At 37.2% G+C, this 19949-nt stretch overlaps 2 protein-coding genes across 2 annotated transcripts; one reads left to right on the top strand and one right to left on the bottom strand.

Annotated features, from left to right (window-relative positions):
- Positions 1 to 502: 502 nt before the first annotated feature.
- On the bottom strand, positions 503 to 4069 carry LOC149657001 (uncharacterized). Its single transcript, XM_089844656.1, has 3 exons — positions 4002 to 4069; positions 2589 to 3692; positions 503 to 2357 (listed from the first exon to the last, which is right to left on the bottom strand). Exons 1-3 carry the CDS (start codon positions 4067 to 4069, stop codon positions 503 to 505), a joined length of 3027 nt encoding a protein of 1008 aa, XP_089700782.1.
- A 2216-nt stretch (positions 4070 to 6285) lies between these two features.
- LOC149657000 (uncharacterized) lies at positions 6286 to 9611 on the top strand. The gene is made up of 5 exons (XM_089844655.1): positions 6286 to 6736; positions 6779 to 7176; positions 7254 to 7587; positions 7657 to 8571; positions 8701 to 9611. Exons 1-5 carry the CDS (start codon positions 6286 to 6288, stop codon positions 9609 to 9611), a joined length of 3009 nt encoding a protein of 1002 aa, XP_089700781.1.
- Positions 9612 to 19949: the final 10338 nt, after the last annotated feature.

Here is a 19949-nt window from a genome sequence, read left to right as displayed (position 1 = left end):
AGCCTGACGTATTCAATTGAAACCTTGGACGTATACGTTGACTTTCAGAAAAACCAAGAGTTATTCGATTTCTCGGGCTATAATCAAGATCATCCCTTATTTTTCAATGAAAATCGGAAGGTCTTGGGTAAGCTGAAGGATGAGATGGATGGAGTGCCCCAAGGTGTTTACTTTTTAATTCAGCTTTACTACATTTATATATAGTGAGAGAGGGTGCAGCCAGTATAGTGCAATTCAAGATGGCGGCCACTCAAGGTCGAGGAGTCGGGTTTTCCCGATCTCCTCTCTTTACCTGTCAATATTTGATTGATAGTATAGGCTTATAACAAAAGATGCTTTTGTAGGAATAAAGACCATAGTATAAAGTGAAAATTATTATTGACAAATTTATTCTAAACGTAATAAAACTAATTGCAATTAACATACACAAAAAATGTCTGCAGACAAAACTCCAAATTAATTAAAAATACAAAAATTATATATACAAATTAATTTTACAAATTTACTTAAGATACCCGTAAGGGGTTGTGGTGTAATCTGGGAAAACTCTTACTTTATCGACGACGGCTTGATATGTTTTAGTTTGATCAATGGTTATTAAAGTATGATTAGGTAAACGTCGGATTTGGGGGCCAATCGGTACTTGTACAGAGTTCATTTCTGGTTTACCATCGTTGTTTACACCTAACAACTTTTTCATTATATCGAAATTTACGTGGTTCTCAGTAGACGAATTTAAATAAAATCCTTTAACTTTAATTATGTTAGTGATCTTTTCTGTTGCGGGGTCGTAAATATTCATCGAATAATTTTTCGCACCAGCGCTTCCAAATTCACAAATATAGGCGTCTTTGCCGTATGGTTCTAACTCATTCTTTAACTCACCAAGATAATCTCCTGTAGGAAGTATAGGGACTCCATCTGGCGAGAGGTAGATAAGGCTGTCCGTATCCATATAAAAACATAGGTCTCCCACCATCTCGAGATGTTTTAAAAGATGAAGGCGTGCCATAGTCGTAGTATAGCACGCTATAACTAAGTTTGTATGCTTGTGAGCTATCTCGTTTTCCGCAATGTCTGTTGATTTGACTAGAATAGTATCATCGTTTGATGTCAATAGACTTTTAACCTCTTTGTCTGGGTTAAGAAGTAACTCGTATAGAGCTTTTGCGTCTTTTATTATATCTGTTGAGGTGTGTCTCGTGTTTTGTCCAGACTTCCCCCAAAAAGAGTTGAACATTAGCTTACTCAGGCATCTCAACCCCTCGTTCTTTTCAATTTTATCTATATCTAAATCAATCCCCTCGACTTCTTTGTAGTTCCTGACGTACTTTTCTTTATCCTCTTGGGTGACGCAATCAGCAGGAAAACCACTAGCCAGAGTTTTATACTCCAGAAAGGCGTTTACATAGTCTTTAAAAAGACCACCTTGTTTGGTCTCGGGATCGTATTGTGTTATTTTGTAGGACCAGGCTTCATACATCCGCGTGATTTTGTATCCTTGCTCCACGGCGTATCTTAGTTCATCTGTTACCCAGGTACCTCTCAGTTCTCTCTGATCAGGTGTGTGGGTGCAGTCACCTTGAAATTGAGTTTTGCAACAGGTGTAGCATAGAGGGAATGTTAACTTCCCATTTATCCTCGCAGGTAAAACAGGTTGTATCAGGTTTTGAGCCGGAAGTACGTCACATTTGAGGAGTCCATCGAAAGAGAAGATATCGGGAAAATTATCTAATATAATTTGAGGATGACCAATGGGAATTTTTCCCGTTTTGTTGACGAAAGGGTACAGGCTAGTGAAATCCACGTAGTGCATTTTTTCTGTACCCGTTGTTTTATGGTAGAGCTTGTTAGCGCAACACCTGCCTCCAAAGAAGGCGTCGCGAGGGTTCAGTCTTTTGGATGTTTTAACGCGGATGTCGTTCCGTTTTAAAAATTCATTAATTTCGGGGTTATTTGTTTTGTCTTGTTGCCATTCACATTCCCATTTGGCATTGACTGCGTGTCCGAGGGCCTCTAGTTTGCTAATTTTCTTCTCAGTTCTCGTGTATCTTGTGTTTAACGTTTCAGTAGGGTCACCATGTAACATCTTGTTTCTATTGATGGGAAAGTGTATTTTGCACCCATGATAATAGCATCCCATATATTCGAACACTTCTTTGTTGATTGAACAATAACCGTCTACCTTAAGGGTTTGGATTTTAACCTCTTTGCGCCTAAAAGAAGATTGAATAGGAATATTTCTCTCGTGAGAGGTCCATTCAAGCCATTCAATGGCGCCTAAAGATTGATTTTCACCACGTCTGTAGTAGTTTGTTGGGATGATGCTAATGGTGTTCGATTTAAGATAATTTTTCCTGAAAACGTAAGAACAAACGCCAGGTAGGGTAACTGATCCGCAATTAAATGGGTCTACGCTTGTAACTTTGAGTAGGAGGGACCGAAAAGTTAAGCATCCTAAAAATTGGAGTAGAGTGTCGTTTTCGCAATAATAATAAAGCTCATTTAAAAAATTAAAGCCTTTACCCTTACAGACTTCTGAAGTGTGCCATTTCATAAAGGCGTCCAAGTTTTTCCTGGTAAATTACTGACAACCATATGCTTCTGTAGGTGGTAAAGTATTTTCTAACACGTAGTTAGTCTCCTCCTGCCTATCAGTATCAAACTCGTGATCCACTACGTTGAAAAGGAAATGAGGAAAGTACCCTTTAGCAGCATTAGGGAGGCCGAAAGTAGCTGGAAACTTAGATAAAGCGACGGGAATAAAATTGTATGAGTCAAGGAATAATAGATTCGATAGCTTCATTTCTAAAATTCGAGTTCCGTTAATTTTCAATGATTCAGGTACAAATTTCTCCTCCCTATTAATTATTTCCCTAATTACTAGCTGGTTGTCATAATTGCTGCCAAAATGGGATAATACAATAACCTTCTTTACATCGAATAAGCTGACTAAATAATCTAGGAATAAAGCTATGGGCTTTCCACCAGTGAAACGTTGTTTGCGAGGTCCAAATTGGTTGCATCTGATGCAATTAAAATCTAGGGATTGTTCTTCTATACAGTCTTCACAAACAGAGATACTGACGCATAAGATAGCTTGATGTTCATACGCCCCCAGCTTCTCTTGACATATTTTCGTCTGTATGCATTCTACATCAAAGAAAACATACATTAGTTCCGGTATATTACGACGAGGTCTTTTCGAGGGGATAACGCTGGGGTTTTTGTCCTTTATCACTTGAATGTAGCATAAATGATCACTGGGTTGATGTTTTCCACATACTTGACAAAACATTTCTCCACAAGTATGGTTAGTCTTGCGGTTTGTGAAATCCATTGTTTTAAAACAATTTTTACAAAGGTAGAGCCTCTCACAAAGAGGTTTTTTGTTACCAGATGGAACCAAGTGACTGTTATAACAGTCGTCACCCCAGAATTTTCGCAAACATGACCCACATGTTTTTTCACGGCCATGACAAATAGTGGGACGCATACATTTAAAGCACCAGTCGTTGCATTTATGAGATTGAATACGCCAGTAGGGAGTGAGACACTTCTCGTAAAAGTACTCGTGACTAAACAATGGTTTTAAATTTGTAATAACGTTGTAGTGATTATTTTCGTTAAGTAGAAAGAGGCGTGGTCTGGTGTCTGTAGGGTCATTTTCGCCTAATATTAAAATGGGTACCCTATTTTCGAATTTATATACAAAGATGGAGTAAGCCGATAAATATAGTTTAAATTTCTGGAACGAATCGGGTGTCCCGCATTAGTCTAAGGTGACTCCCGCCTTACGACATAGCTCTAGAGCGGCTATTTTTTGCATTTTGTTGTGAGGACCTGGTCTGGCTACTGCGATGTAATGTTTAGTATAACTTTATTTTAAACTTTTCTTTTTAAATTTTTTTAACAAATTACTGTTAGTACATTTCTGTGGAGATTTTCAAAATTTTAAGTATATTCGTGAGGAAAAAATGGTGTGCAAGGTCAAGTCCTACTTCAAGTTGAAGTCGGTTATCCCTTCTTCAGCGGAGGGAGGGATAACACACTTGACCTTGCGCACCATTTTTTCCTCACGAATATACTTAAAATTTAGAAAATCTCCACAGAAATGTACTAACAGTAATTTGTTAAAAAAATTTAAAAAGAAAAGTTTAAAATAAAGTTAAGAAAAAAAATGTTAAAATACTAAACATTTAATAAAATTAAAATTTAAAAAAAGATCAAAAATATTTTAGTATTTTACTATAACTTAAATTCATTATATAAATGACTATATGTTCTTCATTATATTACATAGTATTTGTGGGATGGGGGCGAGCCCTAGTCTAACATCTCTTGTACTTATTTCGGTTTATGAGTCAATAAACTGAATATCAAGACAATTACTCTATTCTGTCTTTTACCACATGCATTAAACACAGTGTTGCTATCTAATGGATAAAATGTAAAGAAGTGTCTTCGACATCTAAAAATATTTTTATACCTCTTTCTTAAAATAACAATAGGTATAGTATTTAAAGCCTTTGCCCTTGGTACCACTAATGTAAAAAACATGTCAAAGTTTCTGTCATCCGAAAACGGACTATTTTATATTATTCACAAAACTAACCGAATACACAAATCAGTGGCTTTTGTGACTTGTCTATTATATTTTCGTCTTTTGTAATACTTACGGTGTTGTCATTCTACCATACTACCGATTGCTCTAAGGTTAGATGCATTTAACAACTGTAATTAACTTCTTTAAGCTTTACCTCTACCCAACTTACGAGTAAATAAATTATACAATAGTAAACTTGACCTATTTATCTATTAATAGAGACATCCCTAACCTGTCAATATTTGATTGATTGAAGAAATATTTTTCTTACATATTCATGCTTTGTCGTAAAAACCCAAGAAATGACGCATCAGTTCTTTTATTATAATCCTTTTGTTGAATTTCTAAATCTATTGATGACTCATCCTTTTGTTATCATTTGACACCTCTTAAAATCAATCAGACGTCAATCTTATGTCACCTATTGTTGCTTGACAAACAATTTTAAACGTGTTTAAACACGTCCGAAAGGTCAACGTGCCCTTGGCCAATAAAAGATTATGTAACCCTCCACCCCCTCCCCTGCTAATACGCCTAGAGAAATTTAGTATAAAATAACGAGAGAGAGCAACAGAATATCACATTCGAATTTTAGACCTCGTAACATAGGCCTTGGCCCCTAACTTCACTATACAAGTTTTATTTTTCCTATGTACCTATTTACAAATCAATCCTGCTAATGTACCATCAACTTTACCCAGCTTTATTGCAAATGGTGCTTTAAATATAATCGAAACTTTTTTGGATATTATCTCGTACATGAGAACCGTCCCTAGAACACCGGAAGACTGTCATACAATAGGCGAACTAAACCACCTAAGTAACTTAATTCCTAGACCTCTAAATATTTCCTACGCTGATCGCATAGAAAGACGCCGGAATGACCTAATACCCACTAGCCATGAAGAAACCTTAATCGACGATTTCAACAACCCTCAATACGATATAGAGATGGCGGCATTTTTGAATCAAGAATGTCAACAAAACGATCCTTTTGAGTACCTGTCTCTGAACTTGCCCGACTACCTACCCAGTGAACAAGAATCTCTCGTGGACTCGGAAGAAGCCGTGGCCGATGCGTACGACCAATGGGGAGGAGGCTGCCCACCTTCACGTATTCAGGATGTCCCTTATTGCGAAATCTTAGAACAAAGCGAAAAATTCTATGAACAATTTAATATGTATGGTAGAGAATTAGTTCTAAACATCACAGACGACCCCGTTGATAGTATTAGTATTACAGAGCACGTATTAAACGAGTATCTACCCACTGATTATGTCCAAATAACATTGAGAAGCCTAGGTGTAAATTGCAGGTCTGAATTAGAATTATCATTTAAAAGACTAGACCAAGTTGATCCCTCTATTCTCTTTGACCAACTATCCGAATTGCTTTATGATGATGAAATTGAACATTTTTTTCAAGGACCCGTAAAAATGATTTTCCATATAGTGAGAATTCCCCAAGGATACGGCCGATCTAGTCGTCGTCATCTTAAACCCTTCAATATTTTCTCTAAAGATAGGCGTGGAATTCGTCAGATTACGAGTGCCGATAATCTCTGCTTGGCCCGAGGTCTCTGTGTAGCTGTTTCGCATCGTGACTACATGAACAACAAAAACAACAAAGAGTTAAAACCCATTACATCGCAGTAGCCAGACCAGGTCCTCACAACAAAATGCAAAAAATAGCCGCTCTAGAGCTATGTCGTAAGGCGGGAGTCACCTTAGACGAATGCGGGACACCCGATTCGTTCCAGAAATTTAAACTATATTTAGCGGCTTACTCCATCTTTGTATATAAATTCGAAAATAGGGTACCCATTTTAATATTAGGCGGAAATGACCCTACAGACACCAGACCACGCCTCTTTCTACTTAACGAAAATAATCACTACAACGTTATTACAAATTTAAAACCATTGTTTAGTCACGAGTACTTTTGCGAGAAGTGTCTCACTCCCTACTGGCGTATTCAATCTCATAAATGCAACGACTGGTGCTTTAAATGTATGCGTCCCACTATTTGTCATGGCCGTGAAAAAACATGTGGGTCATGTTTGCGAAAATTCTGGGGTGACGACTGTTATAACAGTCACTTGGTTCCATCTGGTAACAAAAAACCTCTTTGTGAGAGGCTCTACCTTTGTAAAAATTGTTTTAAAACAATAGATTTCACAAACCGCAAAACTAACCATAATTGTGGAGAAATGTTTTGTCAAGTATGTGGAAAACATCAACCCAGTGATCATTTATGCTACATTCAAGTGATAAAGGACAAAAACCCCAGCGTTATCCCCTCGAAAAAACCTCGTCGTAATATACCGGAACTAATGTATGTTTTCTTTGATGTGGAATGTATACAGACGAAAATATGTCAAGAGAAGCTGGGGGCGTATGAACATCAAGCTATCTTATGCGTCAGTATCTCTGTTTGCGAAGACTGTATAGAAGAACAATCCCTAGATTTTAATTGCATCAGATGCAACCAATTTGGACCTCGCAAACAACGTTTCACTGGTGGAAAACCCATAGCTTTATTCCTAGATTATTTAGTCAGCTTATTCGATGTAAAGAAGGTTATTGTATTATCCCATTTTGGCAGCAATTATGACAACCAGCTTATAATTAGGGAAATAATTAATAGGACGAGAAATTTGTACCTGAATCATTGAAAATTAACGGAACTCGAATTTTAGAAATGAAGCTATCGAATCTATTATTCCTTAACTCATACAATTTTTTTCCCGTCGCTTTATCTAAGTTTCCAGCTACTTTCGGCCTCCCTAATGCTGCTAAAGGGTACTTTCCTCATTTCCTTTTCAAGGTAGTGGATCACGAGTTTGATACTGATAGGCAGGAGGAGACTAACTACGTGTTAGAAAATACTTTACCACCTACAGAAGCATATTGTTGTCAGTACTTTCCCAGGAAAAACTTGGACGCCTTTATGAAATGGCACACTTCAGAAGTCTGTAAGGGTAAAGGCTTTAATTTTTTAAATGAGCTTTATTATTATTGCGAAAACGACACTCTACTCCAATTTTTAGGATGCTTAACTTTTCGGTCCCTCCTACTCAAAGTTACAAGCGTAGACCCATTTAATTGCGGATCAGTTACCCTACCTGGCGTTTGTTCTTACGTTTTCAGGAAAAATTATCTTAAATCGAACACCATTAGCATCATCCCAACAAACTACTACAGACGTGGTGAAAATCAATCTTTAGGCGCCATTGAATGGCTTGAATGGACCTCTCACGAGAGAAATATTCCTATTCAATCTTCTTTTAGGCGCAAAGAGGTTAAAATCCAAACCCTTAAGGTAGACGGTTATTGTTCAATCAACAAAGAAGTGTTCGAATATATGGGATGCTATTATCATGGATGCAAAATACACTTTCCCATCAATAGAAACAAGATGTTACATGGTGACCCTACTGAAACGTTAAACACAAGATACACGAGAACTGAGAAGAAAATTAGCAAACTAGAGGCCCTCGGACACGCAGTCAATGCCAAATGGGAATGTGAATGGCAACAAGACAAAACAAATAACCCCGAAATTAATGAATTTTTAAAACGGAACGACATCCGCGTTAAAACATCCAAAAGACTGAACCCTCGCGACGCCTTCTTTGGAGGCAGGTGTTGCGCTAACAAGCTCTACCATAAAACAACGGGTACAGAAAAAATGCACTACGTGGATTTCACTAGCCTGTACCCTTTCGTCAACAAAACGGGAAAAATTCCCATTGGTCATCCTCAAATTATATTAGATAATTTTCCCGATATCTTCTCTTTCGATGGACTCCTCAAATGTGACGTACTTCCGGCTCAAAACCTGATACAACCTGTTTTACCTGCGAGGATAAATGGGAAGTTAACATTCCCTCTATGCTACACCTGTTGCAAAACTCAATTTCAAGGTGACTGCACCCACACACCTGATCAGAGAGAACTGAGAGGTACCTGGGTAACAGATGAACTAAGATACGTCGTGGAGCGAGGATACAATATCACGCGGATGTATGAAGCCTGGTACTAGAAAATAACACAATACGATCCCGAGACCAAACAAGGTGGTCTTTTTAAAGACTATGTAAACGCCTTTCTGGAGTATAAAACTCTGGCTAGTGTTTTTCCTGCTGATTGCGTCACCCAAGAGGATAAAGAAAAGTACGTCAGGAACTACAAAGAAGTCGAGGGGATCGATTTAGATATAGATAAAATTGAAAAGAACGAGGGGTTGAGATGCCTGAGTAAGCTAATGTTCAACTCTTTTTGGGGGAAGTTTGGACAAAACACGAGACACACCTCAACAGATATAATAAAAGACGCAAAAGCTCTATACGAGTTACTTCTTAACCCAGACAAAGAGGTTAAAAGTCTATTGACATCAAACGATGATACTATTCTAGTCAAATCAACAGACATTGCGGAAAACGAGATAGCTCACAAGCATACAAACGTAGTTATAGCGTGCTATACTACGACTATGGCACGCCTTCATCTTTTAAAACATCTCGAGATGGTGAGAGACCTATGTTTTTATATGGATACGGACAGCCTTATCTACCTCTCGCCAGATGGAGTCCCTATACTTCCTACAGGAGATTATCTTGGTGAGTTAAAGAATGAGTTAGAACCATACGGCAAAGACGCCTATATTTGTGAGTTTGGAAGCGCTGGTGCGAAAAATTATTCGATGAATATTTACGACCCCGCAACAGATAAGATCACTAACATAATTAAAGTTAAAGGATTTAATTTAAATTCGTCTACTGAGAACCACGTAAATTTCGATATAATGAAAAAGTTGTTAGGTGTAAACAACGATGGTAAACCAGAAATGAACTCTGTACAAGTACCGATTGGCCCCCAAATCCGACGTTTACCTAATCATACATTAATAACCATTGATCAAACTAAAACATATCAAGCCGTCGTCGATAAAGTAAGAGTTTTCCCAGATTACACCACAACCCCTTACGGGTATCTTAAGTAAATTTGTAAAATTAATTTGTATATATAATTTTTGTATTTTTAATTAATTTGGAGTTTTGTCTGCCGACATTTTTTGTGTATGTTAATTGCAATTAGTTTTATTACGTTTAGAATAAATTTGTCAATAATAATTTTCACTTTATATTATGGTCTTTATTCCTACAAAAGCATCTTTTGTTATAAGCCTATACAATCAATCAAATATTGACAGGTAAAGAGAGGAGATCGGGAAAACCCGACTCCTCGACCTTGAGTGGCTGCCATCTTGAATTGCACTATACTGGCTGCACCCTCTCTATAGTGTAAACGCAACTTTTTATTTCACTACATAATATGGATTTTAATACTTCGTCTCTATTAGTGTTGAAGCGATTGGGTCTATGAAATAAGAAACCCTAGATTTAAACCAGAATTGACCTTGTTTCGTGTCCTCTTTCAAGAGGTGTTAACGTTTCAGAGTGAGCCGAAAGTTAAATACACACTTAAGTGATAGATATTAGGTCCTCATTAGAATTATGAGAAAACACGGGGAAATGTTAAACGATTAAACCTTTACAAATGACCTTCGCAATATCCCGCCAATTTCAGCTACGTATTTCCGGTTTTTCTCATTGGCTGGTGGTCCCATGGACGAAGTAATACTGAAGGACCAATGGCAGCCCATTACTGCCCCCATTACTAAGCGACTTAACAACCAATGTAAAGCTTACTTCCCTCTTTTCAGCCCCAACATGGAGGGTGTTATGAAAATGCGCAGTCAAATCCCGGAAAACGCTAGCGCCATCTAGACAAAATAAGACGTTAGCTGCTTCCCTCGTTAGAACATTGATTCCCCCACTGTCCGGTTTGCTACTATCTGCCGCTAGGAGGCGAATTAACAAGTATTTTTCATCTTTCTCCCTCTGCCATCCGTCCTTCAGTATTGGTTCGTCCATGGTGGACTTGTGTTTGGAAATTAAATTCGTCTCGACTCGTAGAGGTTTATTTTGGTTTCCCAACTTGTTACCTCTCCGAGTGACGATGACGTCACGGAGAGGTATTTGCACTGGACGTGTCTGTCTGTGTGTGTGTGTGTCTGTCACACCCCACGTGACCGCGTTCGCAGTTTGCGTATCGGAGCAAACGTGTTCCCAATTTCCGGACTGCATTGACAGTTCACGGAAATTTGGAAAATTGTGTTTGTCTCCGCTGGCTATTCTACTTGAGTTCCCACACCACCAGTTCTGGTTTTCGTCCACTCCACATGGACACTAGTTTGTGTATACCACATACACACTAATCTATCCTCATTGGCGTCTAACAACCACCATCTACTGGTCTTTCGTCTATACCACATAGACACCAATCTGCAACATTGGCTTCTAACACCACCATCTACTGGTCTTTCGTCTATACCACATAGACAACAATCAGTAACATCGTCGTCGTTAGGTTTAAGATTTACGCGGCGAGCGGCTAGGGTAACGAGAAACGTCTAGCCTCCCAATGGCAGGGCTTCCACCATCGGTTCACGCGAATGCGTTTTTATCTAATATTATAATGGAAACGAATCGTATATACCCCAAAATTTGAAGAAAGCGGGCAAGAGGGGTACCCTTCACTTTAAACGTCAATATTAGCAAAGTTTCGAAAGATAATAGGAACAACTTTATTTTAAACGATTTAACTATTTTTAAAGTTGTTTACTGGAGATTAAAATAATTAATATCATTTATATTTAATTAATTATTTAAGATAAACTTACTTCTATGTACTGACACAAGTGAGAGTTAATATAGAACGAGTAATGAAGATTGCATTTGAATCGAAACACTACACGCATATCAAAGTTAATATAAAGCGAGTAGGATGAAAAGATCTCTTACAAAACGATAACATTTCCTTTTTGCAGAATATTAAATGGAAATATTTTAAATATTTTTCGGCATTACGATTCTTTAAGTAGTTGCTCTGTTTCATCTTAATATTCCAAGAACATCTTTTGATATTAACATTTAAAATTTGGTGTTTACTTTTTAATTCATCTTTACTACATTTATATATAGTGTAAACGTAACTTTTAGCTTCATTACATAATAACATAAGTTAATAATGCCTCTAAGTACACAAATACGGGTTAAAACTGGGCATCTTCTGCAGGCTTCTGTGACGGCAGAACTCGTATAGCGCTAAGATCCGAAGAGAGAAAATTTTGAAATTTCTGTCGCGGTGCAGCCACCAAGCGGTCGAGACGAAAAAAATCATCTAGTGGAATAAAGGAGATTTTTCGTTTCGTATAGGCAGGCACTGGGGGGGAACAAATTTTACTTGAGCAACCCCAAATCCCTCTCTCTCTCGTGAGATAGAGGCGGTTTCAGTCCTGAAACATTCTAAAAGGGATAAAACAAACGCTAGGCTAGGCGGTACAATTTTGTATTGAAGTTGAGGTGATAAATGATACGGAGAGAGTATAGGGTTTCATTAAAGGGAGCCACACAAACACTATTGCCATAGAAGTGGAAGCGATTTGTGTACTTAGAGGTATAATTAACTTATGATAATAAGGATGTTAATACTTCATCTCTTCATACGTGTTGAAACGACTGGGTCTATGAGATAAGATAACCTAGATTTTAACCAGAAATGACATTGTTTCATGTCCTCTTATAGAAGGTCTTAACGGTTCAGAGTGAGCCGAAAGTAAAATACACATTTAAGTGATAGATATTAGGTCCTCATTAGAATTGTTGAGAATACACAGGAAATTATTAAACGCTTTGAACTTTACAAATGATCATGGCAATATCTCGCCGATTAGAACTATGTATTTCCGGTTTGTCTCATTGGCTGGCGGACCTGTGTTTGGAAAGTAAATTCGTCTCGGCTCGGAGAGGTTTATTTTGGTTTCCCAACTTGTTACCCCTCCGATAGACGATGACGTCACGGAGAGGTTTTACACTGGACGAATCTGTCTGTCTGTCAACGCGTTCACAGTTGGCAAATCGGAGCAAACGTGTTCGCAATTTCCGGACCGGGTTCGCGGTAAACAGAAATTCCGAAAACTCTACTTCATTGCTTATTTAACGCCAATCGATAGCTAGTCGTTATACCTTCATCTGCTGACTAACAGCCAATTCTTTTACTCAATACCCTCACCCAAAATTCCTTTATCGCCTTTTGGACCAGGATTACCGTAAAAAAAGAAAATATGCATTTAAGAAACACGCAATTATGTCTGTAAGTTTGTTAGTAACGTTCGAATTTTTATTTGCAGAAAGTTACAATAGATGGCGCGAATCAATTTACTCAAAAAAGGTTAAATCTGGCCGAGGCCATCTTGTTGAAATGGTATTGCCACGCGCATATTAAATGGATGTACGTGAGCGCGTGAAGCGTTTGGTATAAGTGCGCGAGGAATTTTAGCGCGAAAATTGGATAACTCGCGCAAGGACCATTTATGATTGGAGAAGTACAATTCAAGTTATTATTAATTTGCTTGCGGGTAATCCGGGTGGACCCTGAGCGCCCGGTTCTCCGTTTATTCCCGCAAGACCCGGGAACCCTCTTTCACCCTGTAAAAAATAAATATATTATCAGGAATGCCTAGAAATTAGCACTTGTCCAGTAATGGCTGAAACGTTTCGTACAAAAATATTGAAAATTATCCAAGTACATTAGGTATGATTAGTATCTTACCTGCGCACCCAAGAAGCCCATGTCTCCTTTATCACCTTGGTCTCCCTTTTCTCCAGGTATTCCACTCACCTTTTTCTCCGGCGTCACCGGGTAGACCTCTAGGAGCTGGCATTCCTGGTTTTCCAGATTTACCCTGTTAAAATGGCATATGAAATAGACAATCAATAATCTGGTCTTCAGAAAGAATTCATTGATTAATGTTTCGCGTCAGGCTCAGAAATTAATTCAAGGCTTTTCGAATCGAATTGCCTATCTAATCTTTGCCAAAAACCTTTAACGCGCGGGTAATCACATTAAACCGCTTGTCTTATTATAGTCATTAATGTTATCATACCCTACGCAACGCTTCAAAACAGCGCTAAATTGTTGTAAGCTTAACATCATGACAGCGGACTTACGACCCCAATTTGACCCGAAACCATAAAAGCAACAAAGAAAAAATAAAAAATAAAAGGGAAGTTGTACATTTATGTTGATGTTGTTGATGCAGGGATAGATTTAATTTTAGAAGCAGGAATGGAGAGCGGTTCGTATTTACTTCAGTCCGACTCATAGCCCAGTATAGAGCCCTTCAATCCAACACGTAACGAAAAGTTTAAATTATCTTATTGGCTCAATTTTAAACTACGTTTTGATGACGTTGCTGCCGGGGAAGGCGAAAAATACGTAATTACTTTTTACCTCTGTCGCTATATAAGGTTCCGAATTTCTCTAATAAGTCATAAAAACCATTGTAAAATTTACATAAAAAGTTACTTTTAACTCTACCTTAAGTTAACCTGTGACTAGATAGTTTCTCGCCAGCACTGGTTCGACCACCGCCTAAAGCCCTTGCCTGAACGTGTTAACGGAATAGGTAACCAAATATTTTTAATCATTCATCAACCCGGTAGCAACTAGACATTTAAATATAACATATTTAATGCTTAACTCCTGAAGAGGCCAAATTTCGAAACTTTTAAAGAAGAAACAGTGCTCACTAAGCTAGTATTCGTTTTATAAGGTTTATCAATGGAATGAAATTCTCAAAACAAGTCATCTCAATAGCAAACATGCGTCTTTTGCAGGAATAGAACAAAAGACCTTTCTCAACCGATGTGTATATACTGCATAAAACTCGTATAACAAAAGGTGTAAATGTGTATTATACCAAAATGAGATTGATTGGGTTAATTTCATAGTACAATGATAATTTTCGCTACTTGCTAGTATAGTGATAGAATTGTAATACCTTTAAAAAGGACACAGTTGATCGTCAAAGGCTTGTAAATAAAGAAAGCTAAAAACAGAACAATTTGGTCCTATATGGACAAAGAATTATAGTGCTCCAAAATGAAAATATGGATCTGTCTGAAAAGGGATTAAGACTCCTAAGCACCGAATTTTAAAAATATTAGCGCCTATTAACTCGTATCATATATAGTCAAGGGTTAAAATCCCGTTTATCATTCTGTAATAAAAACGGCACACAACGTTTCGTCTTCTAACGTTTATTTGTAAACCCTAATTAAATAAACCTGTTAATCCCACTAAAAAGATGTAAAAAATCAGAGACTTTGTGAGAATGACAGAAACAAACAAGGATTTGAGCATGATTTTTCAACCAAAGTATTCTTAATCTCGCCAAAGTTCTGTATAGGCGTAAATATCTGTAAATGTTTTACTCTACCCAACTTGTTAACAATGCTGAACCCCCAACTATTTAAGATCGGCTTAAGAGACTTCATCGAGCGGGAAAATCACAATATATTGTATGGTTTGCGATAAAAAGGTTAAAAAATGTACTGTTTTTTAACAAATGTTTTGATTAATCCTAGATTGATACAGCGTTTACTTGAGATGTAAGCACTGAAAGTTTTTGATTTAGCTGACAGATTGAAGGTAAAATGGGGTATTTAGGATAGCTTTGTTACATTATTTGATACGTTAAAGATGATCAAAGAGCGTTATTTCCTTTAAAAAAAGAACGAAATTAGTCTCCTAGTCTATAGTTCTGGAAAAATACTCATATATTTTCATGGTTTCGGTTAACGCACCAAAAACATCTTGAACTTGTTGAGACTTGTCAGGATAATGCCTTAAAGGCAAACAACTAGAATCAAATGTTTCGTGGTAGGAAGAGTGACCGACCAACTAAGAAAGCATTAAATAACAAAATAATTTCCATTCATAACAATACAACTGGTTCGACCATGCCCCCTAAACCCATCAAGACACGACTTTATAGTAAAAATAACAAGTTATTACAAGTTGGGAAAACCAAAATATTACCTCTCCGAGTCTAGAGGAGGACTACTTACAAACTTATTTTCCCAGATATGGAAATGTTTCTTTTTTTTATGAACAAATACTGAAGTTAAAATTTATGAAATATTAAAGCAGTATACAAAGCATAGCAAATATACTGTAAATCAGACAACATTTTACATCCAATAAGGATATACTTGTACACATTAAAATCATCCGATGGGGGAAAAACGGGAAATGAAAAGATAAAACTTTGGAGGGATATTACCTTTACGTGTTTGTAAAGGCCAAATTTTCTACTCCTCAACTGTATACCCTCTATGTTCAAAGCCATATTCACAACAGGGTTGCCATGTAAACACTATCCTCTCGTTTCACCTCAACGATTTTCTTACTTTGTCAACATGACTTTTAACGTTACATAACACCAAAGCTAATTTGTGGCTACACACACTGAAGGTAAATGCGCACCATAAAAAGCATAAAAACACGAAGCTATAATCCGATTACGATCAGACCTTTCTCTGATCTGGGCTGCGTTCAGCAGAGCTCACCAAAAAAGACAGCGGATTTTGGAAAACGTTTACCTGTGAGCTCTGTCGTCATAGCTTTTCTCCGGTCATTGGTGTTTTAAGAATAACGCTAGCGCAATAAAGCGTGCAAGGTACCAAGGCTTAACAAAAATTGTATGATAACATATTTTAAGAGATAGATAACAACAACTTTTATAATTAAAATTAGAAACTAACATGTCTCTTAAACTTCTCGCGTGATCAACTTGTTTCACGCCAATTAAATAGCTATAGTCCCATCAGAATCAGCAAGAGCTATTTGTATTAATTCCTCCATGCTTTATTCGCCAAGCTGAGAACTACGCGTTTTACGTCACGTTATCCAAAAACCCGACTATTTTCCTTGAAGTACGCGCTGGCTCAGCGCTGAGCACCGTGACGTCAAAATTCAATAACAAAATCCAGTTCTGTAGGTCACTGCTAACAGCGCTGCCTATTGACAAACAAAAATTCATTTGACCAATATAGTTGCGTTCTTCTTGAAATCACTTTAGAAAGAATTATGCTATAAACAGATGTAGTATAGCTTAAGTAATATATAAACATCGATTTCAAATAATAATAATTAAAAATATTCTTGGGATATCAAAATGAAACAGAGCTTTATAGCTACAAAATCACTAAAGGCATCGAAATTACGAAAAATATTTCCAAATATTAATTACACATTATGAGAAAACCAAATTTTAAGGTTTTGTAGGATTTATTTCCACAAAACAAAGCGAACTGCTAACGCGGTGCACTAACGGACGGACACACACAGACTAAAACATGGGCTGCTTTTTAACTCTTTACGTTTTAATTTTGAGTTGAGAAACTAGATTATCTTAAATATTAAAATAAATATAATTAATATTAAATATTTTCTTCGTTAGTTGTTCGCCTTATTGAGCGTTACATCGCGTTTATAAAGAACAATTAGACATTCTTGAGAGACTTGACTAATATTGGCGTTTGAAATGAAGCATACGCCGGTTGCATTACCTTACTCAAATAGGTAGTATATAAGGGTGTCGAACTACAGTTAATAGCAAGAACAACCGCAATTGCGAAAACCTTTGGTGGACAACCCACTCTAGGGAGGCTAGACGTTTCTCGTAACCCTAGCTGATCGCCGCGAATGTCTTAAACCCAACGATGACGATGGAGTAGAAGCCAGGTGTACAGACTGGTGTCCAAGTGGAATGGACGAAGACCAGAAGATGGTGGTGATTAGAAGCCAGTATGTACAGACTGGTGTCCATGTGGGATGGACGAAGACCAAAAGATGGTGGTGATTAGAAGCCAGTATGTACAGACTGGTGTCCAAGTGGAATGGACGAAGACCAGAAGATGGTGGTGATTAGAAGCCAATGAATACAGACTGGTGTCCATGTGGGATGGACGAAGATCAAGAGATGGTGGTGATTAGAAGCCAGTAAGTACAGACTGTTGTCCAAGTGGGATGGACAAAGACGAGAAGATGGTGGTGTGAGAACTCAAGTAAAGGAGCCATTTCCGTGACTGTGAAAGCAGTTCGGAAATGGCGAACACGTTTGCTCCGATTTGGAAACTGCGAACGCGGTCACGTGGGTGTAACAACAGACACACACACACACAGACACAAAAACAAACGCGGTGGGCTGGGGTTTTTTAACCCTGTCATCAACCGCTTCAGCTTATTATAAAATCCACTAGAATACTTCGTTTTAACTGATGTATAGCAAACTTTATATTTATAGGAACTAATAATGAAATCAGAAAAAATATTTTGAGTTTTCGATTTACATTTTTCGTTGACATAGGGAACGACTGATTCTGATATTCGAAAGCTGTGGGAAGTATCTGTGAAGAGCAAAGGAATTATCCCATTTAGTGATTTGGACATCCAAAAGGCTTTAGAAGAAGTCTATAATGAAAAACAGTTCCTTTTCATGCCCGAACTCTTAATTAAAGATGGTTTTGAGCAGCTAAGTTCTTGCACTGAGAATCCAGGAAGATACTGTTTATCAAAGTCCGTATATAAGACAAAGTTGCCTTTTCCCATCCGAAGAGGATTCAACTCTTCCTATGCCAATATATTTAAAAAATGGTAAAAGTTTCCTTTAAATTTTTGAACCTGGTTCGTTCTACCTCGTATTATTACACTTCATTTGAACACAATAATGCAGATTTCTCTATTCACAGTTGTTACCAGCTTTTTGAAAGTGGAGTAACCTTTAAATCCTTGGAAGAGGCCTTCTGGACAGGAGAGAGATGTTTTCTGAAGACTACAGAAAATGAAGTTGTTCAACTACACTTGAAGAGTATTTTCGTTCCACTATGCATATTGGGACTCAGATGCACATTTGCTTTGATCGCGATATGTATCGAAGGTTTACACTCAATTGATAACAAAACTTTTCTCTAGAGGGTTAATAAAGAAAATATTGCAAACACATAAATAATATTCAGAAGTAATCGTTCTGAACATCAAGTTAAAATAACAATGGATTTGTACACTTTCCAATATTATTATTTACGGGCCAATTTAAACTCTGCTAAATTCCATCCACCGCTACTAGATGTAAATTGTCAATTCTTCGATAAGTATGAATTAGCTGAATGTTAAGTGTTTGCGTGTTTAAGTTTATCCACATATTTTATGATATGTCGAACACTATGTAAGCTAACTACCTGAAATAAAGTGCGTAATTCACAATTTCCAATGACAAACTTACATCCGAAAACCGGAAGTGACAATATTATCAGCTTCCACAATGCTGAATACTCGAGGTTATATACGCAATTTTCGGATTCCTTGTGGTTGAATCATACTTGAAAATTTTCACCAAATCCAACTCGGATGAGTAGGTTATGAGTAACGAACCTTAATTCAAAATGTGGTAGCCGCATATTTGTCGCAATTCTTTGAAACCATCAGACTTTCTTGGAGAGAAAACCAGCCTTTTTTGAAGATGAAAAAAATGCCCGGTAAAGATTGCCATTATGGCCATCGTATTATAATATCTAAAACTCTAATTAATATCGTCAGGTCTTCAGTCCGACTCATTGCAGCACCGTGAAAATCTCAGTCCTAATGGCATATGTGCAGCATAAGAGCCGTTCAAATAGACCAATGCGACTAGAGGGGATAGCTGCCATACTATGAACATTCGCTACGCAACGGAGCATTGCCAGACGGAGCCTGGAGATGCTTAAGTTCCTATGTTTAGTGCAAATGTTAGCCTTGGTAATAAAGCCGACCGAAAGCAAAGCATCTGCAAAGGCACATTTCACAACTGAATTTCAAAGCTACCGTATGGTACACCATAAAAACCCAATGGACAAAAATAAACAAGTTCAGAAACAAGCTCTTATAAATATTTATCCAATTTGGGGTAATTTAATTCAGTAGTTAAATCATGAACCAGGCAATACATGTAAAAGTACAAGAACAAACACAAATAAATGAAAATATTTTTCAAATTTGTGTAAATTTATTTTTTTAGTGAAATAATGAACCAGGCAATTCAAGTACAAGTTCATGTAATTATTTTTTTAATTTGGGGTATTTTAATTGCGTAGTTAAATCATGAACCAGGATATATAGGCACAATTACAAGCATTTGAAAACGTTTTTTTTCCCAATTTCTAGTAATTAAATCGAGAAGTGAAATCATAAACCAGGCAATACAATTACAAGTACAAGCAATTGCAAATATTTTTCCAATTAGTTGCAATATAATTGAGTAGTTGAATCATGGATCAGGCAATACAAGTACAATCACAACTACAAGCACTTGAAATTAATTTTCCAATTTGTGGAAATTTTATTGAGTAGTTCATTAGGAAAGACCGTACCGTAGGAAATGCTGGTGGCGTAG

This window comes from Phalangium opilio, unplaced genomic scaffold (assembly GCF_054372755.1).
Source record: "Phalangium opilio isolate 3A_F unplaced genomic scaffold, DU_Popi_V2 ptg000077l_1, whole genome shotgun sequence".
Taxonomy (NCBI): Eukaryota; Metazoa; Arthropoda; class Arachnida; order Opiliones; family Phalangiidae; genus Phalangium; species Phalangium opilio.
Note: the sequence above shows the minus strand (reverse complement) of the source record. Positions and strands in the feature narration are given on the sequence as shown.